At 56.4% G+C, this 20,135-nt stretch overlaps 9 protein-coding genes across 9 annotated transcripts; 3 read left to right on the forward strand and 6 right to left on the reverse strand.

Moving 5' to 3' along the window:
• Window positions 1–430: 430 nt before the first annotated feature.
• B0H64DRAFT_123173 (uncharacterized protein) lies at window positions 431–1,488 on the reverse strand. The gene is made up of 3 exons (XM_062797992.1): window positions 1,106–1,488; window positions 671–1,044; window positions 431–616 (listed from the first exon to the last, which is right to left on the reverse strand). The coding sequence occupies exons 1-3, from the start codon at window positions 1,251–1,253 to the stop codon at window positions 509–511; spliced, it is 630 nt and encodes a 209-aa protein (XP_062660867.1). The 5' UTR covers window positions 1,254–1,488; the 3' UTR covers window positions 431–508.
• A 588-nt stretch (window positions 1,489–2,076) lies between these two features.
• Window positions 2,077–3,719, forward strand: B0H64DRAFT_391991 (uncharacterized protein). Its single transcript, XM_062803509.1, has 3 exons — window positions 2,077–2,547; window positions 2,604–2,675; window positions 2,843–3,719. Exons 1-3 carry the CDS (start codon window positions 2,367–2,369, stop codon window positions 3,493–3,495), a joined length of 906 nt encoding a protein of 301 aa, XP_062660868.1. The 5' UTR covers window positions 2,077–2,366; the 3' UTR covers window positions 3,496–3,719.
• An 845-nt stretch (window positions 3,720–4,564) lies between these two features.
• Window positions 4,565–6,064, forward strand: B0H64DRAFT_457449 (uncharacterized protein; the record flags this gene model as incomplete). The annotated part of the gene is made up of 2 exons (XM_062807376.1): window positions 4,565–4,788; window positions 4,848–6,064. Exons 1-2 carry the CDS (start codon window positions 4,629–4,631, stop codon window positions 6,062–6,064), a joined length of 1,377 nt encoding a protein of 458 aa, XP_062660869.1. The 5' UTR covers window positions 4,565–4,628.
• Window positions 6,065–6,407: 343 nt separating this feature from the next.
• B0H64DRAFT_473482 (uncharacterized protein) lies at window positions 6,408–9,233 on the reverse strand. Its single transcript, XM_062807999.1, has 10 exons — window positions 8,588–9,233; window positions 8,177–8,511; window positions 7,998–8,120; window positions 7,808–7,946; window positions 7,522–7,748; window positions 7,307–7,450; window positions 7,159–7,258; window positions 6,969–7,099; window positions 6,743–6,886; window positions 6,408–6,670 (listed from the first exon to the last, which is right to left on the reverse strand). The coding sequence occupies exons 1-10, from the start codon at window positions 9,082–9,084 to the stop codon at window positions 6,594–6,596; spliced, it is 1,917 nt and encodes a 638-aa protein (XP_062660870.1). The 5' UTR covers window positions 9,085–9,233; the 3' UTR covers window positions 6,408–6,593.
• A 241-nt stretch (window positions 9,234–9,474) lies between these two features.
• On the forward strand, window positions 9,475–13,760 carry B0H64DRAFT_339155 (von Willebrand factor type A domain-containing protein). The gene is made up of 3 exons (XM_062801195.1): window positions 9,475–9,609; window positions 9,660–11,588; window positions 11,641–13,760. Exons 2-3 carry the CDS (start codon window positions 9,842–9,844, stop codon window positions 13,443–13,445), a joined length of 3,552 nt encoding a protein of 1,183 aa, XP_062660871.1. The 5' UTR covers window positions 9,475–9,609; window positions 9,660–9,841; the 3' UTR covers window positions 13,446–13,760.
• Window positions 13,761–13,810: 50 nt separating this feature from the next.
• Window positions 13,811–15,863, reverse strand: B0H64DRAFT_391997 (plasma-membrane choline transporter-domain-containing protein). The gene is made up of 3 exons (XM_062803510.1): window positions 15,286–15,863; window positions 14,299–15,223; window positions 13,811–14,210 (listed from the first exon to the last, which is right to left on the reverse strand). Exons 1-3 carry the CDS (start codon window positions 15,593–15,595, stop codon window positions 13,856–13,858), a joined length of 1,590 nt encoding a protein of 529 aa, XP_062660872.1. The 5' UTR covers window positions 15,596–15,863; the 3' UTR covers window positions 13,811–13,855.
• A 558-nt stretch (window positions 15,864–16,421) lies between these two features.
• On the reverse strand, window positions 16,422–17,246 carry B0H64DRAFT_123262 (uncharacterized protein). The gene has a single exon (XM_062797993.1). It carries the CDS (start codon window positions 16,926–16,928, stop codon window positions 16,482–16,484), a length of 447 nt encoding a protein of 148 aa, XP_062660873.1. The 5' UTR covers window positions 16,929–17,246; the 3' UTR covers window positions 16,422–16,481.
• Window positions 16,969–17,244, reverse strand: B0H64DRAFT_392000 (uncharacterized protein). The gene has a single exon (XM_062803511.1). It carries the CDS (start codon window positions 17,212–17,214, stop codon window positions 17,002–17,004), a length of 213 nt encoding a protein of 70 aa, XP_062660874.1. The 5' UTR covers window positions 17,215–17,244; the 3' UTR covers window positions 16,969–17,001.
• A 355-nt stretch (window positions 17,247–17,601) lies between the features above and the next one.
• On the reverse strand, window positions 17,602–20,113 carry B0H64DRAFT_431317 (tRNA synthetases class I, catalytic domain-containing protein). Its single transcript, XM_062805963.1, has 2 exons — window positions 19,611–20,113; window positions 17,602–19,553 (listed from the first exon to the last, which is right to left on the reverse strand). The coding sequence occupies exons 1-2, from the start codon at window positions 19,997–19,999 to the stop codon at window positions 18,026–18,028; spliced, it is 1,917 nt and encodes a 638-aa protein (XP_062660875.1). The 5' UTR covers window positions 20,000–20,113; the 3' UTR covers window positions 17,602–18,025.
• Window positions 20,114–20,135: the final 22 nt, after the last annotated feature.

Here is a 20,135-nt window from a genome sequence, read left to right on the forward strand (position 1 = left end):
CTGCATAACGGCTACCCCTCGGTTCTGAGTCACCAGCTAGAGGGCTCATGGGCTTTGCAAGGATGTAGGTTAGTACCCCCAGAACACTCAGCACACTAACTTAACCTTTGATGCGACAGAGTGAGGCCGTCGGGTTACAGAGCTGGTTATGTGTCGGGATATGAGCCACGCTGCGTTGATGTGTCACGTGTCACCGTGGGAGCGATGTCGGGTATTCCTTGGTACCGAGACTGACCTCGCTCTTCCTACAAGGCGTTGAGATTGGGCAGTTCCAAGTCTGGGTAGTCCAGGGTAATAAGATAGCGGAGACCCCCGGGTCACTTCTAGTTCCCTTCACCCCAGCTGTCGAGTGAATTCCACCGCGCGTTTCGAAGAAATAGCCTCATCCGTGCGTGGAACTCGTGGTCAACCACTTCACTGAGCCGGTAGCTTGGTGCTCAGGCCGTCTACCATACATTCAGCTTCCTGATTCTAGCAATGAGTACCGGTCCCCCAGCCCTAGACAACGTCACAACGGCCCCATAAGACCCGCAAAGACGGCCACCAACACCCCAACACACGACATCGAGCCAAGGCTGGAGACTACAGGCCTCGGGGCAGCAGCAGTCGACACAGACTAAACGCGAGGTAAGCAACCTATCAAGCGATCAAGCAGTCAAGCTTCACCTACAGTTGTCGTAGACGGGGTAGAGCCGACCGTCTCGGAGTCGGTAGCACTCGGCGGCGCGGTGACGGCCGGCCCGTCCGGGGACCCGGTGTCCGAAGCAGTCTCCGACGGGGTCTCGGAAACGTCAGCGGAAGCGGTTGTCGGAGCAGAAGCCTCGCTGGACCCGGTCGCGGGCGTGGACGACGGAGCCGGCCCGTCGTCGCCGGACGGGGACGGGGTCGCGCTCAGGCCGCAGGCCGAAGCGGCGCTGCTCACGCCGTTGCCGTAGATGCGCCAGATGTCAAAGTCCAGAGCGCAGCCGAGGCAGGCTTCGTAATAGCCGGTCCAGGTCGCGTTGTCGCAATGGGCCGGGTCGCGGCCACCAGCGAGGGCGTTACCTGGACGGGTAGATGTCAGCAGTCGTTGGTGAGAGGAAAGGAGTAAGGCACCGGATCTTACCGCAGTTGGAGTGGCATTCGAACTGTGGCGTGCCAGGAGCCTGACGGCTCAGAATCAGGGCGTAGTCTGGTGTGTTGTCCAGGAAGGTAGCATTGGCAACGGAAACTGCCAAAAGGCCAAGCAACGATAGGAATAGAGAGTTTTGCATCTTCAATGGATGTCACGAGGGGTTTGAGGGTGTGAAAGGAGGGCCCGGAAGGTAAGCTAGAATAGGTAGCCAGAGCAGTCAGAACAGTCAAAACAGGAAGGAAACCAGAGAAAGGAGCATTGGAGGGAAAACCCGGAGGAGGGGGGCATGTGTACCTAATGTACCTATCATGCATGCATGCATGATAGGTACGCAGCAATTATGGAAAGACGCAAGGGGATCGAATGCCAGGAAATGGTCAATCCCAGCCTGGAGAACTGAAATAGGACTGAACTCCGTAATGAGCCGGGCGCTTCCGGAAAACAGTGCGTGCGATGTCGGCTGCACAAAAGCCGGTCGTTGTTTTCTGTCGTTTGCAGGAGCAGGGGGTGAAGCCCCCCGGTTGATGATCCCGGTCTTGCTCCTTAAACTATCCAATTACAGTTCCAGATCAGATCTAATCAAAAGCGGAACTGCTGCGCCAAGCCAACTTATCTGATCATCTGAGCAACAGCGGTCCAATCCAAGCAGCTCGAGGAGCGGAGGACCACTCGAAAAAACCTGCGAGGATGAGCGGGGAGACGGGAAGGTGCCATTCGATGCTCAAAGTCAGGCCACCAAGCAAAGCTGGCGTATTGATTCCGGTTAGCACTGGCACAGATCCTGCAGCCTTGGCCTTTTTCCACGGGCGATAAGCCGGTAAATAGCGCCGGTTGGGCGGCCACTTGGGAGCTGAGATGGATGAGAAGAATTGGGTTTCTTCGGCGGGGTAAGCAATTCTGGGAATTCTCTGTGTCACCTACCTAGGTACCTACCTCCTCTTGGCTTCACCCCGCAGGCGTCCCAACTCCGATGGAGGGGACGGGGACCACAGAACATGAATGACCGTCGGCAATGCTACCCACCCCCATGCTCCTCGGTAGGTACTTTTGGTACGCAGTCAGCCATCCTGACCTTGAACCTACCAAGGTAGTACTCGCTCAATAAGGACCAATGTATGTTGGCACCCCGCCCGTCCTCCCTCCTCCTCTCTCCCTCTTCGACCCCGTCCAAATTTCAAATTTATTCTGAAACCGGTCCTCTGCCCGAACTTTGTGTGTCCAACATCCAGATTTCGGAACAGCGTCCTTCACCATGGCGCCTCTTCGGCCAGTGCTCATTCTCGCGCTGGCGACTAATGTAATGGGCGCATCCGACAACATGGGCCCTGCCGCCTTCTTTTGGCCGCCCGACCGTGCCTGGTCCGAACAAACGGACAACACGGCGCCGTGTGGCTCTGTTACTGGCGTCGGCAACAGAACAGAGTTTCCCCTGAGTAAGGTCTCTTTACCCGATAGACTTATCACATGGCCACTGACGGTATTCACGAAGGCGGTGGTAAGATTGCGTTTACCGCCCAAGACGATTCCTACAACACGCAGTTGAGCATCTCTTTCAGCAACGGTAAAGTTTCCCTCCAAAACCATATCAACTTCTACACACTCCCATTAAACTTCAAAACCATCCTCACACATCCCCCCCCCTCCCTATGTCCCCCACCACCACCACCACCACCACCAACCACCAACCGTACAACCAACACCTAACAACCCCACCCCCTCTCCATCCAGACCCCCAATCCCAATCCGACTTCACCCCGCTCACCACGACCCCCATCCCGGAGCTCGACCCGGGGCACACGTGCGTATCGATCGACTCCTCCTCCTCCTCCTCCTCGCCGCTCGCGGGCGCGGCAGCGGGCACCCCCGCCACCATCCAGATGCGCTACACGGCCGACTTCGACCGGCCCGAGAACCAGACCTTCTACGCCTGCGCCGACGTCGTCCTCGTCCCCGCCGCCGCCTTCAACCCGGCCGACGTGCCCTGCTTCAACGCCTCCGACCCGATCGACGTGCCCGCTCCGACGGCCACCGGGGCGCCGACGGGGCTGCCGGGCCATGGGGAGGACGGGCCGCCTTTGGTGGATGGGGATGAGGATGATAGTGAGAGTGTTGAGGGGGGTGGTGGTGGTGGCGGTGGGTTGTCGGCCGGGGCGATTGCTGGCGCTGTGGTGGGGAGTGTGGTTGGGTTTGCGCTGATCGTGGGCCTGGGGTTCTTGTTCTACCGCGAGCGTGAGCGTAAGAAGAGGCTGGTGCGGGAGAGGGATGCTGGAAGGACTGTTAAGTGGGTCGATGACGCGCAGGGCCGCGGTCAGGCTGGGAAGGACTCGACGTCGGTCGCTGGGGAGAGCATCAGGATGGGGAACCTGTCGGCGCAGGGTTGATTGAATGTGTGGGGGGTGGGTGGCAGTTGTGGTGGTGTGTAGTTGAGAGTTTTGACATTTTGGTTCTCTACTACTGCCAATCTGTGTAACTTAGGCTACGACGAGGCTTGCTGGATGTTTTGCGGTTTGTCTTCAGGAATGTCTCAGATTGTTAGCATCTCGTGTTATCCAAGTCCGATCAATGTAGACGAAACCCCACAGCGTTGTGGCAATGTGCATCGCACGATCTTTCATATCAGCGTCCACCGCTATCCCGCCCATGCTTGGACAAACTTCCACACACCTTGGCAAAGGGTATGGTCGAGCAGCATCATAAGTTGGAGAACTCTTTCATCGGAGAGAATAAGACAGATGATTCGACAAAGAATTGATCCGCCGCCCCTCCTCGCCCGGCGGAACAACTAATTTGAGAGATGACAAACTAATTCTTTCCGTAGGTTTATTTGTACAGGACATGAACAGCTTTCTTGCCAACCCAGGTACCAAGAGCAGATTACATAGTTAAACTTTGGTGCAAGCCGGGTTTCGTCGACCCTAACCCTCATGATGTTTCCATCTTGTCTGTCGTTTTTGTGCAAACAACAGTTTGGACCAAGGTTGAAAAGCGACGTAATGGTATAGGTGTGCTTTTTATCTAGTTCCACGAATGGCTTGGCAGGTCAGCAACTCTGGGCCGATCTCGAAACGAAAGCCGGCCCGGTCGTCGGGCGTCGGGGCCGGGTGCCAAACCGCAGTCCCACAATTCCCGGCCGCCAAGCCGGCCGCTCACGGGGTCCGGCCCCGGTATTTCAACCCCTTCTTACCGTTCAAACGGGAATTCAGTCAATTCGAGCAGCACAGAAGATCAGACCGTGACCATCCACATAGCAGCCCAAGGCCCCGTTGAAACTAATGCCTTGTCAGAGCCCACTTGGCACAAACACTCTTGCTTCTCTTCCGCCCCCATTCTCGCCGCGCATCCGCGTTGCAGTGGTGATTCCCAAATGGAGTTTAAATGTAGCAACCATCACGGCCACATATTCAAATCCCTGGCTCCTCTGAGTTCTCTCTGATTCCATCAGGCTTGAGCCGGGCCTCGTCTCACCTTTAGATCATCGTCTCTTGCGGTCACGCTACTAAGATACCCACCCAATATGAATACGTTTAGGAAAAATGGTAGATCGGCTGTAGCTCCAGTGCAGAGACCGGGTAGAAAGCGGCCGCAGAGTACAGCGCAGCACTCGCAAACCGCGACCACGAAAACCACCAAGAAAGTGGTACCAGGGCCCGGCGGCAAACCGGTCCAAGTAGTTCGTACGCCGTTGACCACTCCCATTCAACTTTTACCAGCAGTTGCTAATATCACACTACAGAAACGGAACAACATGTTGTCAAGAAGACCGTCTGGACCCGAGCCATGAGCGGCGCCTCCAAAGCCGCCAAGCCCGGCACCTGGAAGCACTCAGGGAAGTCGGTCAAAAAGATCATCCCCCACGCCAGCAAGCAGGGCAAGGACAGCGAGGGTTTCAACATGAGCTACTACCGCCCATGCTTCTTCGCACTCAAGAAGCAGGAACAGTTCGACCTGTACGTGAACGGGCTGGCGCCCAGGATGACCATGTTGGAGGTGGCCAAGCTCAAAGCATCCCGGCTGCACGCGACCCGGGCGTTCGACGTGCGAGCCGTGATGTACTCCACGCACAAGCCGCCCAAAGGCTACGCCATACCTCAGCGCAACCTCGTCGCCGAGGCCGAGCTGGCCAAGCAGCGCTGCCTCGAGGAGGCCGCCGCCCGCAGGCATCAAAAACACGCCGCCACCGCCACCGCCGCCGATGGCGACGCCCTCCCCGCCCACCCCACCCCGGACGATATCGCCGAGATCCGGCTGCAGGCGCGCCTGGCAAGGGCCCGCTTGGAGAAGGAGAAGGAAGAGAACGAGCGAGAGCGACAACGACAGCGGGAGCGCCAGCGCGAGCTACAGGAAGCGCGACAGCTGCAGCGGGAGCGGGTGGAGCGCGTGAATGACCTGCGGCAGGAGCTGGTCCGGCTCCGGGAGCGCAAGGAGCACGAGGTTGTGAAACGGAAGCGGGGCAAGAAGGCCCCGACGCGGAAGGATCGCGATGTCTGGGACCAGCTGCAGGAGGAGGAGCAGAAGCTGGAGCAAGAGTACCTGCGACTGCGGGTGCAGGTGCAGCAGCACCCCGTGTGGGAGCGGCAGGAGCGGCTGAAGGACGTGAAGCACGAGCACGGCCGGCTCCGGGAGCGGATGGCGTGCGAGCTTCAGAGGCGGAAGCAGGCCAAGAAGGCCGCGACGCGGAAGGATCGCGAGGTCTGGGCCGGCTTCCAGGAGGAGGAGAAAGGTCTGAAGAAAGAGCACCAGAAACTGCGGCTGGAGTTGCAGCAGCACCGGGAGGAGCTGCAGCGCCGGCGCGACCAGTACGTGGAGTGGAAGGAAAGGCGGCGCGAGGCGCTGGAGCGGAAGAAGGCCGACCGGGTGAGGCAGACGGCAGTTGCGGCCGCGGAGGAGCACGGCCGGGGAAAGGGGAGGCGGATGGCGGGGCGGACCGTGGCGAGTAGTTCGCGGAATTAAGGGGTTGGCGCGGGACGGGGTTGGTACGGGGGGTTGTGGTGGTCGATGTTTGAATATGGGGTTTAGTACCTACCTATGGAAGGGTTGGGTGGGGTGCGTTTGCATGTACTACTATTAGATAGTTGTAGGGCTCTATCGGTGTTGGTGTGGTTTGTGGTTTATACCTGGCGGATGGCTTTGTTTTAACTAGATGTTTTGTATTCTTTTAGTTGTTGCTTTGGTAAGCTTTTCCTTTTGGTCCAGCCTTCCGTTTAATATCTGATCTTAGTAAAGTGATATAGCCTCACCGTCTAAATTACAATTAACGGCAGGAAGGGTGCATCTTGTGAGATACAATGACTGTTTGGGCCTAGTTTGCTGCATCACATATCTACCTAGGTAGTTAGAACCATCGGTAGGTACAATTTCTTCTTGTTACCACTATCAGGGGTACGCGCCATAGGCCCAGGCTAAGCTCTATATGAAACCCTTCCTATAATTCGCGTCCTGACTTCTCAATGGTTGGTCGTCAACCTTCATTCCATGGAATCTACCTTAGCGGCAAAGTCTTCTCCGACCCAGCGCCTTGTAGAACCGCAGTTCGACCCAACTCAAACATCTTCTCCGCTAGGTTCAGATATTGGTTAGCAAACCCGCAGTGGCACTAGTAAATGCGCCATGGACACTGCACAAACTCACCGTTGGTGTTACGAAAGCTCAGAAACCGGAACCCGTCAGGGTAATGATACACCTTTCGTTTTCCATTCCCTTCGAGTTGGATAAGCCAAGTGGGCGCGACAAAGCTCGGCGCGAAAGACGAGGAAGCGAAGAACGAATCGGGCACTTGAACGATGATTAGTCTCGGAAACTATTGCTGTATGTACATACCCGCTAGAGTTCACTTTTTGGAGGCGATGCCACTTACAAACTTGGCTCAGAACGGTGCAGCGATTGCGACTTGTCACAATGAGCCGATGTTCGTCTCGAGAGTTCCGGGTTATCAGTAGCTCGGCGTCCGAGATAATGGCGACCTCGCATTGAACCTCAGTTGCTTGACTGAGGATAGATTAGCAAATTTTTATCTCTACTCGTGTCCCTGGTCGCCAGTCACTGACAGGTGCAGTACGACAACATCGTCCGGCCGCGGGTACTGCAGGCTTGTAACCAAAAGTTCCACCCGCATATCTTCGAGTTTCTCGCGGAGCTTCTTTGCGGCTATTGTTGGGTCAGTATCTTGTATCTCATGCGGAGGAGAGACCTAACCTTCCAGGGATAGCATATGAAACGCAACATCGGCTTTCTCGAGGCGACTGACTCGCTGGTCTTGGCTATACCCGAGGCACTCGACCTCCTCGATCACCACACAGGTATTGCCTTCTTCAACCTTGAATGTTGTGGCGTGGGTCACTAGGCACGCACAATCAGTGGCGTGTCCCAAACTAATGCCAAGCGGGAGCCAAGATAAAAGCAGGGCTTACAATGGACAATGCTCTTTGTGATGTCCGTCGATTCGTCCGTTTTCTCACCACCGTAGTAGATGGATAGCTCGGCATGGTCCAAGTCATTCGTCAAAGAACGGCCTGTCTGTTGGCCCAGCTCCCGGTAATTCAAAAGGCTAAGTCCATCCACGCTCGGTTTTGATAATTTTCGGTGGCCAACACGGAAAGCCACCGAGTCGATCAGCTTGTGGCAGTCGTTCAAGTCACTAACAAGGATACTGACATTAGATTACTGACGACCGATTTATGGTCAAGCAGAACGAACCTCTGAAGATTCAAAGCCCGAACGTGGGTGGCGTCCGGTGACAAGTGTGCGAGCTGGTTACTGATGCCCTGCCGCAACATGGCGTTTGCTCTTGCTTCTGCGAGCGGCTGAATGAAGGTCTCTTCGAACTCGGTGATATCTAGCAGACTGTTAACACCTGAAACATCACAGAGTGCCCAGTTGCCATTACCTGGAGCCGCGACATTCTTGATGGTTATGGACACCATCTGGTTGGTCGACATGTCCAGGGCTTTGAAGAGCGTCCAGGATCGTGCGTCCCCAGCCTGTCGAAATGGGAATGAGAGAGGTGACACTATTAAGAATCAGCACGCTAAGCTCATCCTGAATTTAACGAGTTCAAGCGCTCACATGCAATCTTCTCAACTCTCGGATGGCTACGGGTAGGCTGTCCCCCAGGCATCACGGTTTGGCCACATCTGCACACAAACAGCTGAACTGCTCCTGTTTCCTTCCAGTCGTCGTGCAGGGTGGCCTGGGGACACAGGATTTGGGAAACCCCATTTGAGGTGACATGAACCTCGAAGGACAACAGCTTAGACTCGCCTTGCAGTCCGAGGGGAAGGTGGTCTTTCTGGATCTGCGCAGCTATGGAATCCTTGAGATTGTTTGACCACCAAGAATATATTTCCTGGAGCATGGCAGAATTGTTCTTGAGGCTGTCTTCGATCCTCGTTGTCCGCGAGCTAGACTTATTAGCGGGTATTCATTTTTCTACAATGAGAAATACCACTGCGTGAGTGCGGGTTTGGGGGCCCTTACCTGATAATAATGCCCAAGACTAGGTCCAAACTATTTGTGTGAATCATCAACTGACTGCGAAGCGCTGCCAGGTCACCGGCCTCGGTAGTCCAGGCAATCTTCTTATAGTTCTTGGTCATTTCGGTGCTCCAACGCCGAAGCCACGACTTTGCCGGGTCCTTGGTGGTGACAACGACGCCGTAGTTTTCGACAATCTTTTCGAGGTGTTTTAGGGTTTCATGGCAGCTGTCAAGTATCCTCGCCACGCTGTGCACCCCGTCCTGTTCCTGTGTCTGGAATCTAGCAGGCAGCTTTGCTGGGTCAATGGTCACGGCGGCGAGATCGGGGCCACAGACATCTTTGAAAGCTGTCAAGGCTGCGCTAAGTGAATAAAGCTGGTTTTCAACTTCTCGAAATTCAGCTGGGGAAGACTTGTATCCCTGTGTGAAGGCTTGGGCGACGCGCCAGGCGATCTTGGCCATGGCGGCAGCATCGCCGAATGAGATTGGAGAGGCCATGATAATCCTATTTAGGTACCAGGTATACAGCCCGCGATGATTTCGAGTTGAGCTGGCGGTTGGATTCAATAGTTCGGCCAGGGGTGCGAAAATGAGTGGAAGCAAAAAGAGACTCGGCCTCCGTGGGGATGGACTTCTGTATCATGGCCGTCTTACCAAAAGGGAATGAGTGGGCTTGGAATCTCTCGCCCACCTGCACAGCCCCCGAGTCTTGTGCGACGACTTGATGATTGGTTCCCGACGACTGCACAGTCCCGTCCTCCCCCTGGTTTGTTCGTTAGCGCGTGACTTCAAGACCGGCGTCGTTGCCAAACTTTCCAACCCAACGACAAATCGGTGCATTTTTTAACGAAAAAAACATCTTGGCAGGGACAGTCTTCACAGATAACTCTTGAGTATTGCTTTTACTTCTATATTAAACGGTTGCTGGGCTGTCGAGGTAGGGGTTTTCAGCTTTTGAACCGGGACCCCTATGAAAAGCGTCGCACAAACCAGGGGAGGACTGGATGCGGCGGTGCAGCTTCGGTGAGTCCGAAAATGGTAACAATGCATTCAACAGGGCTGATCGGCGGCAGAGCCTCGTGCCCAACCCACTGTTGCCTCTTGAGTTTAAAAGTCAACCCATTGCTGATCCCGCGAGGCTCCCGTGACTCTCCTTTCCTTCCCCATCTCTTTGCTTTCTTCCCATCCCCGGCCTGCTACCAAGCTTGAGAGCGACTCGACCGAAGAACCACACCAAGACCGATAGCAAACGGTGATGGCGCGCCAGCGGGACGGACTCGGCCGGATCTTTGCAGCTGGGATCGTGTGGGATCCCGAAGAGCCTCTGCCAGAAGAGTTGCAGGATGATGGCATGTTCAGCTCCGGCGGCGAGAGCCAAGATGTCCTGGACGTAGTGCCGTTTCGCAAAGGGCTCTCAGCAGCGGGCCACGGCTATGGCCGGTTTGGTGGTTTAAACCAAGTTTCCGTTGATCATTCCAGCCAACCGGCCGCAGCGACATGGCCGATAGGAGGCACAAAGAGCAACAAACTCCCACGCTTTGCTGTGCAGGAACAGGGCCGCAATGTCCTCCCCCCACTGTCGGTCACAGCTGATGCATCCATCGTGCAAGACACTGCGAAAGTCACCGTCACGCAGCTCTTCTGGAATGACTCGGGCGTCCCCATCAAGGAAGCCGCGTTTACTTTCCCACTCGCGACTGGTTGTACCGTCACCGGCTTTAGCTGCAGAATAGGGACGAACAAAATCATCAAGGGCGCCGTCAAGGCAAAGGAAGAAGCTCGCGAGGCATTCCGGCATCACATCCGCCACCATGAAACTGCTGCTGGTCTACTGGAGCAGGACACGCCCGAAATCTTCACCACCACTCTGGGTAACGTTCCCGAGAGAACCAAGGTCAAGGTGGAGTTGACCTACATCACTGTGCTCAAGCACCGCTTTTCGGATACCAAAAATACCGCCACCTTGACTCTACCAACGTCCATTGCTCCACGTTACGGAGACGTGCCGGAGGAATACAATGACGCCGCGACAACAAACGTACCCCATGGGCTGGCCTTGGAAATCGAAATCGTCGAGTCCGAGAGGATAGCTTCCATCGTCAGCACTACACATGCCGTTGCTGTTACCCGGCGGCGGGGAGCTCGCACGGCTCAGAGTTTTGCGGACCTTGCCGGTGAGGGTGATGGCAGTAACGTCGAGACCGCTTCCGTTACACTCGAGTCCGGGCGCATATTCCTTGACAAGGATTTCGTACTGGACATCGTGACGACGTCCGGGGACAACGAAGAGAACCCACAGGCTTGGCTAGAGCAACATCCGACTATGCCAGACCACAAGACCCTGATGCTCACTCTCCCATCAGGGTTCCTAGCAAGGAACGCGCCTCCGATGCAACGGTCCGAGATACTCTTTCTGGCGGATTGTTCTGGTTCCATGAAGGACAAAATCAAGCCCCTCAGATCCGCGATGCAGTTCTTCCTGAAAGGGATCCCAGAGGGACGAAAGTTTAATATTTGGTGCTTTGGTACCAAATACGCATCCTGGCAGCCGCGGTCGGTTGATTATACAGAGGAGACGTTGAACTCGGCGCTATCTTGGGTGGAGACAGACATGAAGGCTAATATGGGCGGCACTGAGTTGCTACCGGCTGTGCAAGCTATTGTTACGGCCCGGGAAAAGGCATTGATGACCGATGTTATAGTCCTGACGGACGGCCAGACCTGGCGCTTGGGGCAAACCCTGGACTTCATCCAAAAGACGCGAGGTCTCACCGAGGGCCGCGTCCGCTTCTTCGCCCTTGGCATAGGCAGAGCAGTCTCACACGCCTTGGTCGACGGTATTGCCAAAGCCGGTGGTGGATATGCCGATGTTGTCCAGGAAGCAAGTCAAGGGGGGTGGGAAGATCGCGTCGTGAGCATGGCGAAGGCTGCTTTGATGAGTGCCCACCTTGGGCCTCTGCATCTGGCATTCAATATCCAAGACCAAACCGGAAACATAAGAAGTAAATACCCAACACAGACATGATGCAGCCGTGTACTGACCCCCGAGAACAGGCTCGACTCTGGCAGACGCGAAGCGGTCTCCCGCAGACACCTCGGCGCTCAACCCATTCGACCGCAGCCGCATCTACTTTCACCTCGACTGCCTCAAGAACACCGAGGACATCAAAAGCGTCAGGGTCGAGGTCCAAGCCAACCACGACACCAAGACACTTACCATCCCCGTCATCGCCCTCGGTAAGCGAGACACGACGCTGCACAAGCTAGCTGCGCGGGCAATGCTAGATGACTTGGAGCGTGGCCGAAGCCACATCCACCTGGGCCCGGACCGGCCATTGGCGGGATCCTGGCAAGAGACCAGCATGGTGCGCAAAGAAGCGGAGGAGATCGCCTGCCAATGGTCTCTCGTCTCCAAGTGGACAAGCTTCTTCCTAGCCGAGGAGTGCTACACGCCCACAGGAAACGATGCCTTTATGGACGGGGTCATGGAGGTCAAGGTCTCACCGGGCGATGATCTTCTACTGCCCCATCCGGTCGTACAGCACATTGCCACCCTCCAGCCGGCGGACTCGGCCGCCTCCGCCTCGGGCCCGCACAACCTTGCTGTGGATGCTGTTGGGTCAGCACCACGTAACCATGGCCGTCCAAGGAATATTTCCTCCATGCCGCCTCCCGTACACAAGCAGTCCCGCCCCAGCGGAGCGCTCATGAAGAAATTACACCGGGATGCACGCGATGGAGGAGAACGGAGAGCCGAGCCAGATGGTTCTTCTACGAGCAAGGAACCCCGACTCCGGTCGCGGGGCGATGAAAAAGAAAAATTGTTCTTGGAGCGACTGCAGCACCGCTTCGATTCCTCCGAGGAAAGTCGTCCGTCAAGGAGAAGTGGTTCGTCAAGGAGAAGCGACGTCGATCCCAAAGTTACATGTACGACGAAGCCCGTTATTGCTACTCCTGCTGGGAGCTCTGCACAATGCCCAAGTCCAGACTCCGAAGCTCAGGTCAGATGTGCCATCGAGTCGGAGAGAAGCCCAGACGACAGGAGGGCTTCACGCCGAGCACCACCCCCTCCATTCGGTATGCCGCCCAACGTGTTAGGAGAGGCAAGATCGCGCGGGTCGGGAGAGCTTTCGGCTCCGCCTCGTGCTCCGCCTTCCCCGACGGCGAGTGACTATCCAACAAGCTCCCTCTCTCGAAACGCACCCCCTACCACCAGCCTTCGCGGATGGCAACCTAGTTCGACCCCCGGCCCCGGAAACCAGAGTGGGCCTCCCAAGCGCTATTTCGTCTCCTCGTTTCTCAACTTCCAACAGTACGACGGCGCCGTCGACTTTGGCAGCTGGGTGCTTGCCGAGACTTTTCTCGGGAAGGATACCGCCGACGAGCTGCGGTCTTTCAAGGAGGAATGGCAGGGCCTTAGTGACCGGGGCGTTTGGACCGCCGCCGTCCACGTGCTTCTGGAACGCAACTTCCAGTCGTGCAAGTCACTGTGGGAGCTGATGGCCATTAAGACGGCGAGTTACTGCGCGAGTATTTCCCTCAGACCCGGGTCGGATTTGCTGGAGGTGGTGCGGAGATTACTGGAGGGGTTGAAGCTGCCGTTCGATCAGCAACAGGAGGAGCGGACGGTGGATGCCGCTCCTGAGACTGTGACAGTGGACCCGGTGGCTTTGGCCGATCCCAAAGCGGAGAACGGGCTCCCGTTAGGGAACCTGTCAGAAGGGATGGTCTCTGTGCCATCTTCTGCAACAGTGGCCCATGATCCCATCCTAGAGGGGGATGTGAAGGAGCATCCAGACGAGGAGCCGAAGAAGCGGAAGGCGGAGAAGGAAGAACAGAGCGAAACAGCGGGAGTCTAAGGCTAGTCCGTCCAGCTTTCTCGGCAGGTTCTTTACTAGGTCGTCGAAGCCAGAGCGTGACGAGAGTTCACGTCGTGGCACGAAACTACGCCCGGAGTCTACGACGGCGGGCAAGCGAGAGAGTGTCCCTGTTTATGTTCCTATGGATAAAACGGGTGCGAGAGACGATACTTCATGGGAGCAGGTGAACGTTGAGCCTGTTGACTCTGCTTCCTAGCCCCAGCACACATTGCGGTTTTGAGTTTGGGCACTGGACGGCGCTGTATTCTATTAGTTATTGCTAGGAATTTCTTCAAGTTCTACGTATTACTCCAACCACTCTTGGACTCCATAGATTAACCCCCCCCCCCCCCCCCCCCCACCTCAAGCGAGTCCCTACCAAACCCAACCCCGCCAACCCATTCACACACTCACGCATGGATGGCCTGCTGGACATGCGGATAGACCTGGACCATGCGGTGATACAGATCCGGGTGGTCGCGGATCATGACCTCGGGGTCCCAGGCGGAGGCGACGAAGATGGTGTCGATGCCGCTGCTGATCGGGGTGGTGAAGACGTTGCAGATCTGCAGGCCGATGAGGAAAGCAAAGGCCACGACGACGGGCGTGAAGCCGCCGCCCGAGTTGTAGGCCGGCGCCGTGAACACCATGTACACGTACGCCAGCAGCGCGCACGCGTACCCGACAAAGGTCGCCCCCATCCCCAGCACGGGCCCGATCAGGCACTCGTTGATCAGCGCGTCGATGCCCCGGTCTTTGATCATCCTGTTGGGGGGGGCGTGGGTGTTAGTATGTGTGTGGGAGGTTGTGTTTGGGTTAGGGGGTGGTAGGTGGCAAGGGGGGTGCAACTTACTTCCAGGTGTCCTTGGCCGCGGGGATGTATGCTTTGCCGTAGAGGGCGATGTGCGCAAAAGCGTAGCGGTTGAGGAATTGGACGGCCCAGTCGAGGATGCCGATCAGACAGCCGACGACGCAGTACAGGATGCTGGCCAGGATGTCACCCTGCGACGCGGCCTGCGACTGGGCGACGGACGCCAGCTGCCGCAAAAAGTTGATGATGGCCACTACCAGGCTGCCCAGGCTGATGCTCCCGAAGCTGTACGTCAGCGACCGCCGCAGGGCGCCGCGTGTCACCTTGGTCGGGTAGTTGCGCGAGTTGAAGTACCACGACCCGTACACCCCCGCGATGGTGGTGTGGATCGTGTTCTTGAGCCACTCGGAGATCCAGTACGCCGCGAAGGTGATGAAGACGATCAGCCCAACCACCTTGCCGGAGCCGCACCCGCCGGCGCCCTGGCGGCAGGCCGGGTTGTTGGCGCTCGGCTCGTACTTGACGTACACGCTGACGAGGGTTACCGAGTACCAGGCTGCGAACGCGGCACCCAGCAGGCCGCCGATGGCGCTGACCAGGTAGACGTGGCCGTGGCGCTTGGCTACATCCATGGCGATCTGCAGCATCAGCACGCTGAAGGGGATGCGCTTACGCCAGCTAAGGAAGGCGACCACCATAAAGATGGAGAATAACAGGAATACGATGCCACCCGAGTAGTACCGCCGGCTGAGCATGTAGATGGCCGTCACGAAGCCGAAGACGATGTTGAGGATGCCCGTCAGCCAAACGAACTGTTTAGTGAACTTGCGCGCCAGCCACATGTAGGCGTAACTGAGGACGATGGCGGCGACCAGTACCCAAAGGAAGAGGTAGATGGTGTGGGTGGTCAGGCCGAAGGTATTGAGCTGCCCATTGAGGCCACCCGAGTTTTCACGGCGGGTCGCGGCTAGGGGGTATAGTTGTTAGTCGGGGTTCGGTAGTAGGGCGAAAGAGCTGAGTGATGCTTACCGTATCCCTGGATTGAGATGGCCGACACAACAACAAACCCGGCGCAGGTAGCCAGGAAGAGGATACCAGCCCACAAGTCGTTCCATTTCGGCTTCTGGATGACGAAGACTTCATCGTACGACGGCGGGGCACCCTTAGGGTCCGACTGTGGAGGAGGATACGAGGGGGGCGCGTAGTTGCCGTTTGGTGGACCATTGTTGTAGCCATACTGTTGTTGCGGGGGCGGAGGAGGCTGCATCTGGTACGTGTTGGGCGGAGGAGGACCTTGCTGGTTATAATAATTCGCGGCTTCGCCGCCGTATTGTGCCATGTTGTTTGGTCTGCGATGTTTTGGTCTTCACGCGTTGAATCCCGCGTCGTCAACTTCTCTTTTTGTCCCAGACCCCGAGGACTCGACAGAATCACCGGGAGTGAAACCACCCGATGAGAATCTTTGCCGATCCCAATGGAAGGTTAGTTAGTGAGAGGGATCCTCTAGTTATCAACGACAGTGTAAGATGCTGAATATAACCACTACACTCTAACGAATGCGCCGACGAGCTGTTGTTGAGCTTCGGGTTTGATGACGTCAAACCAATGGTTCAGTTGCACAAAGGGGAGGCACAAGGGGGCCGGGGGCCCTGCAGCACTATAAATCCTGCAGGTTCTGCAGTGCCGAGTCTGCCAAGGGGGTGCTGTTGGCTGCCCAGGAGACCCGCTCCACATGCGCCGGCAGTTCGGCACACCCCTGTGGCCCATCGCCGATCTCAGATCGGATGCATTCCGAGATTCGATCCAAGGTTTTGTTCATCTCACTGTCTTCTCATATTCCGGCAATGCCCACTCCCTCATCCACTCCGTCTCGAACACCTCCTTGGCACTGGGCCAACCCCCAGGCCTAAACGCAAGCATCCACCGCAGCATCCCCATCACCAAAAAAAACCTCCCTCTCCTCGTCGTCCACAATCACCATACCCTTCTCCCGCCTCAGTTTCTGCACCCACTCTTCCAAATCTCCGATCCAACCCCCACGCCCACAGCCCCCCACCGGTGCAGGTTAGTGTGCTCCGTATTTGTCGTCGATTTCCCCTTCCGTGATTCCGTCGAGGCCGGTGGGTAGTTGGAGAAGAGCGTTGCCGAGATGGAGGTCTGCCGATGGTTGGTGAGACTAAACCCCGAAAACGTCGCTGTGAATTGGGAGGTTGGTGATGTGATGCTTAGGTACCTCCGTGAACTAACCCTTGCTCGTGCACGTAGGTAGGCAATCGCGAGGGTGAGTTGAGCGGCAAGAGATCGAGAACGCTGAGCTGGAAGAATCCGCAGGTTGATGCTTGCTTGTTGTCGGAGAGGCTACACCTTGCTGGGGCAGTGACCAAGCAAGTATGGGTGCCATTGCAGGCCCTAAATGCTGAAACGGTCGAGAAGTATCGGAACCAGACTCCTCCCGCAAACTTCTGCCTGAACCACGGGATCAATCTCCCCCAGGTGAGAGAGTACGCCCGCCTCTTATTGCGTCGCGTCGGCAGTACACACTTTAACCGCGATATATCTCGACATCTGTTCGCCCCTAGCGAGCCGGATAGTAAACAATGAGCCGTGCCCGAGTTTATGCACCATGTGGCAGCGGTCGTGGAACAGATCACCAATTTTGTATCGAGTGGCATCCCTTGAGTCGATAATAGTCAAGTCTCTCCCCATCCTCCACCAGCTGATATCGGACTCGTGAAATTGATGTGGTCAAGCCCCGAGAATGTCCCAACACGAGGGTAAGTGTTCGGTAGCGGTGGAAGGACCATCGACTGGCGAGGAGATGGCGCCTCGGAGCTTGGGGGAGCGTAGCAGAGTGTTGTGTGAGCAAGCCGCCATTGTTGAACCAAAAGAATGGACGAGAACGACACAGGTGGGCCTCGCTGTAAGGGATAGCGATAAGTGTTGGGGACCTGATACCATTTATTGTGTTGGATACAAAACTGAGATACGGCATTTTGGAAAGATAAACCTGATGAAAAGATGTTTTTTTCTTTCCTTTTTTTTTTTTTTTTTTTTTTGGAAAGATAGGCCTAACAGAAAATGCCTTTTCTCCGATTTTTACTTTACTTTTAGAGAACGTTTCCACTTTGTTGATCGGGAGTGACAGGAGCGAGTTCAGGCCAGAGATACAAGTCAATTTGTATATGGTATAGAAAATCCAGCTAGTGTGAGCGAAACACTACAACGAAATATGGACGTGGCGGTATTCCCTCGGGTAGACGCATCATGGAAGCCAATGTATTGGTTGTTCAGCACACAGACCAAGATCGCCAACCTGGTCCGCAATATGCCCTCGGATGCACGAATGTTTTGGCAGCATGGCGATTGCCACTATGAGGGTCATACGGTCAACGTCGAGAGTGGTAGCAAGGCCATGGCCAAGTGCATAGAAGATTTTGTGACGGCCCTAGACGACTTGCTCCTCCAAGGAGTAGCACCGGTCCCACCGCTCGGTGATGTGGCGGACGACCGTACCAACACCAACATGGGATACAGTTTCCTCCAACACCCAGACAACTCGGAATGGGTAGCTCACACATCTTGCACCAAATCATGAGATAAAAGCCTCGGCTGTCGAAAAATAAGGCGCCAGTCCATCGTTAGGCGGTGCTACCAGTCGAAGCAGCCTCCGAAGCAAGGTAGATCACGAAAGCATCGCGAGTAACTGCCCAGTGTGCTTACACGCCGCTTGTACATTGCTTTTTAACTGCCTAGTCCGTACCCTAGCTCTCTATTTCGGCCCCGTCTTTCCAGTCGGGATGCAGAACAGCACAAGCCTCTTGCCCTTGGGCCCCTCCTCGCCGTCCTTCCAGTCGTTCAGCCCCTTGTCCACACGGTAGTAGCCGCGCCGCTCCAGCTGGATGATGTCGTCCTTCTTGAGTACCGCTGCGGCCCCGTCACACCACGCATCGTCCATCGTCTCGGTGACGGGTGTCAGGAACTCGTCCAGGTTGTCCTCCTCCTGCAGGACGTCCTTGGTGATGAGGTAGTCAAAATCCCACAGCTCGGCAGGCACCAGCGTCTGGCCCTGCGAGGCGAGCCAGGTGACCTTCTTCTCCGTCTTCTTGACGTCGCCCTGTAGGTTCAGCTCGCAGGTGAGGCTGGGGATGGGGTCACCGCCCGAGATTTGGCGGACGAACGCGTTGCCCCAGGCCATGAGGGTGATCTCCTCGCCGTCCTTGAAGCTCTTGGCGTCGACCTGGTCCAAGAGGAGCTCCGGGCCGAAGGTGACCTTCTTGGTCCCAACATCCTTGTTCTTGGGGTGCTTCGGCTTGTCGGCCGAGAAGGGCTCCGCGGGGGCCTCGGCGCCTGTCACCGTCACCTTGACGATGTCCTTCTTCAGGATGGCGGTGTGGCGAGGGGCAATCGGATCGATCTCCTTCTTGTTGCTGGCCCAGAAGTTGGTCCAGTCCATGGTGACAACGTTCCGGCTAGGGCCCTGCTTGAGAATGAAGTCGCGCAGAGCAGGAATAGTCATACCCCGCCTGCGAACACCACGGATTGTCGGCATACGTGGGTCGTCCCAGCCCCAAACCTTCCCAGTGTCAACCAGTTTGGCAAGCTTACGCTTGGAGAGGAAAGTCCGGATGAAGTTCATGCGCGCAAAGTCCCACATGTAAACTTGGCGGAGTTTGAGCGTATCCAAGAACCATTGGTACTGGGGGTTCCGGTCGGTGTATTCGGTGGCTCTCAGCGCGTGCGTCACACCCTCGTGGCTGTCGACAACAGGGCATGCAAAATCGTACATGGGGTACATCTTCCACTTGGTGCCGGTGCGGTGATGGGGCGTCTCAATGTTGCATCGGTAGATGACGGGGTCTCTCATCGCTTTGTTCGGGTTATCGACTGACAGCTTGGCACGCATGCAGTTCTGTACACCCTCCTCGGAGCCTTGTTTCATCTCCTCAAAGATGCGCAGGTTCTCCTCCACGGTCCGGTCACGCCGCTTCGAAGCGATACCCTTGAAGCGCTCATCGCGCATCGTCTCCTGGTCGGTATCATCGGCATACGCATGGCCCTCCTTGATGAGGCGGACGCACATGTCGTAAAGGTAGTCGAAGTAATCCGACGTGTAAGATAGCGCGTCGGGCTTGATGCCCATTAGCGCGAGATCTTCGATAATGGCATCTTGGTACTCTTGCTTCTCTTTAGATGGGTTGGTGTCGTCGAGACGAAGGCGCAGTGTTCCCTTGTACGCTTGGTGAGCGAAGTAGTCGCTGAGAAGGGCAGCCTTGGCGTGTCCAATGTGCAGGTATCCTCTGATAGGTATCTGTTAGTTCATCCGCTTCCACTCGAGGATCGTTCTAGTTGCTCACGAGGGCTCCGGCAAGAATCGCGTCACGACGCCCTTCTCGGAGTTTTGCAAGGCCAAGGCATAACTCGCGCCGGCCTTGCTAGCGGCAGCAACCTTGGCCTTCGCGGCGGCATCCTTGGCCTTGACCTCGGCCTGGATCTCGGGGTGGTTCTCTTCGATGAACTGGAACCAACGGGCGAGATTGGCGAGGCTGCCCCGCTTGATGAATGAGACAGCAGCACGATTTCCACGGAGAGCCAGCCAGATTTTGGTGTCGATATCCCCGAGGATGTAGCCGTCGAGGTATGTGCGGAGGATCAGGTGTTTGTCGAGCTCCTGCAGCCGCGGCTCAATTTGGCGGAAATCGGCCGTGAGAAGCGCCTCGAGCGGCTTGAGCTCGTCTACCTTCATTATGTGGTCGTGTGAGAGGGGTTATGTTTGGACGGTGGTGTGTTGAGGTGGACGATACCGTTGGCCAGGGTGGTTTGATCTCGCCGTTGACTCAACGCCTGTTATTGACGCCTGCAAACTTTTGGAGGGGCAGAGG

This window comes from Chaetomium fimeti (assembly GCF_033439085.1).
Source record: "Chaetomium fimeti strain CBS 168.71 chromosome Unknown B0H64scaffold_3, whole genome shotgun sequence".
Taxonomy (NCBI): Eukaryota; Fungi; Ascomycota; class Sordariomycetes; order Sordariales; family Chaetomiaceae; genus Chaetomium; species Chaetomium fimeti.

Excerpts from the sequence above, each read along its gene's own strand:
- B0H64DRAFT_339155 (XM_062801195.1), top strand. The coding sequence starts at position 9,842 with ATGGCGCGCCAGCGGGACGGACTCGGCCGGATCTTTGCAGCTGGGATC. Across the intron at positions 11,589-11,640 it reads CCAAACCGGAAACATAAGAA|GCTCGACTCTGGCAGACGCG; the intron begins GTAAATACCCAA and ends CCCCGAGAACAG.
- B0H64DRAFT_123262 (XM_062797993.1), bottom strand. The coding sequence starts at position 16,928 with ATGCCACTCGATACAAAATTGGTGATCTGTTCCACGACCGCTGCCACA.
- B0H64DRAFT_392000 (XM_062803511.1), bottom strand. The coding sequence starts at position 17,214 with ATGGTATCAGGTCCCCAACACTTATCGCTATCCCTTACAGCGAGGCCC.
- B0H64DRAFT_431317 (XM_062805963.1), bottom strand. The coding sequence starts at position 19,999 with ATGAAGGTAGACGAGCTCAAGCCGCTCGAGGCGCTTCTCACGGCCGAT. Across the intron at positions 19,554-19,610 it reads CGATTCTTGCCGGAGCCCTC|AGGATACCTGCACATTGGAC; the intron begins GTGAGCAACTAG and ends GATACCTATCAG.
- B0H64DRAFT_123173 (XM_062797992.1), bottom strand. The coding sequence starts at position 1,253 with ATGCAAAACTCTCTATTCCTATCGTTGCTTGGCCTTTTGGCAGTTTCC. Across the intron at positions 1,045-1,105 it reads CGAATGCCACTCCAACTGCG|GTAACGCCCTCGCTGGTGGC; the intron begins GTAAGATCCGGT and ends CTACCCGTCCAG. Across the intron at positions 617-670 it reads CTACCCCGTCTACGACAACT|TCTGTGTCGACTGCTGCTGC; the intron begins GTAGGTGAAGCT and ends CCTCGCGTTTAG.
- B0H64DRAFT_473482 (XM_062807999.1), bottom strand. The coding sequence starts at position 9,084 with ATGGCCTCTCCAATCTCATTCGGCGATGCTGCCGCCATGGCCAAGATC. Across the intron at positions 7,749-7,807 it reads CGGGCTTTGAATCTTCAGAG|TGACTTGAACGACTGCCACA; the intron begins GTTCGTTCTGCT and ends TATCCTTGTTAG. Across the intron at positions 6,887-6,968 it reads CACCGTTCTGAGCCAAGTTT|TGCCCGATTCGTTCTTCGCT; the intron begins GTAAGTGGCATC and ends TCATCGTTCAAG.
- B0H64DRAFT_391997 (XM_062803510.1), bottom strand. The coding sequence starts at position 15,595 with ATGGCACAATACGGCGGCGAAGCCGCGAATTATTATAACCAGCAAGGT. Across the intron at positions 15,224-15,285 it reads CATCTCAATCCAGGGATACG|CCGCGACCCGCCGTGAAAAC; the intron begins GTAAGCATCACT and ends TATACCCCCTAG. Across the intron at positions 14,211-14,298 it reads GCGGCCAAGGACACCTGGAA|GATGATCAAAGACCGGGGCA; the intron begins GTAAGTTGCACC and ends CCCCCCCAACAG.
- B0H64DRAFT_391991 (XM_062803509.1), top strand. The coding sequence starts at position 2,367 with ATGGCGCCTCTTCGGCCAGTGCTCATTCTCGCGCTGGCGACTAATGTA. Across the intron at positions 2,548-2,603 it reads CAGAACAGAGTTTCCCCTGA|GCGGTGGTAAGATTGCGTTT; the intron begins GTAAGGTCTCTT and ends GTATTCACGAAG. Across the intron at positions 2,676-2,842 it reads GAGCATCTCTTTCAGCAACG|ACCCCCAATCCCAATCCGAC; the intron begins GTAAAGTTTCCC and ends CTCTCCATCCAG.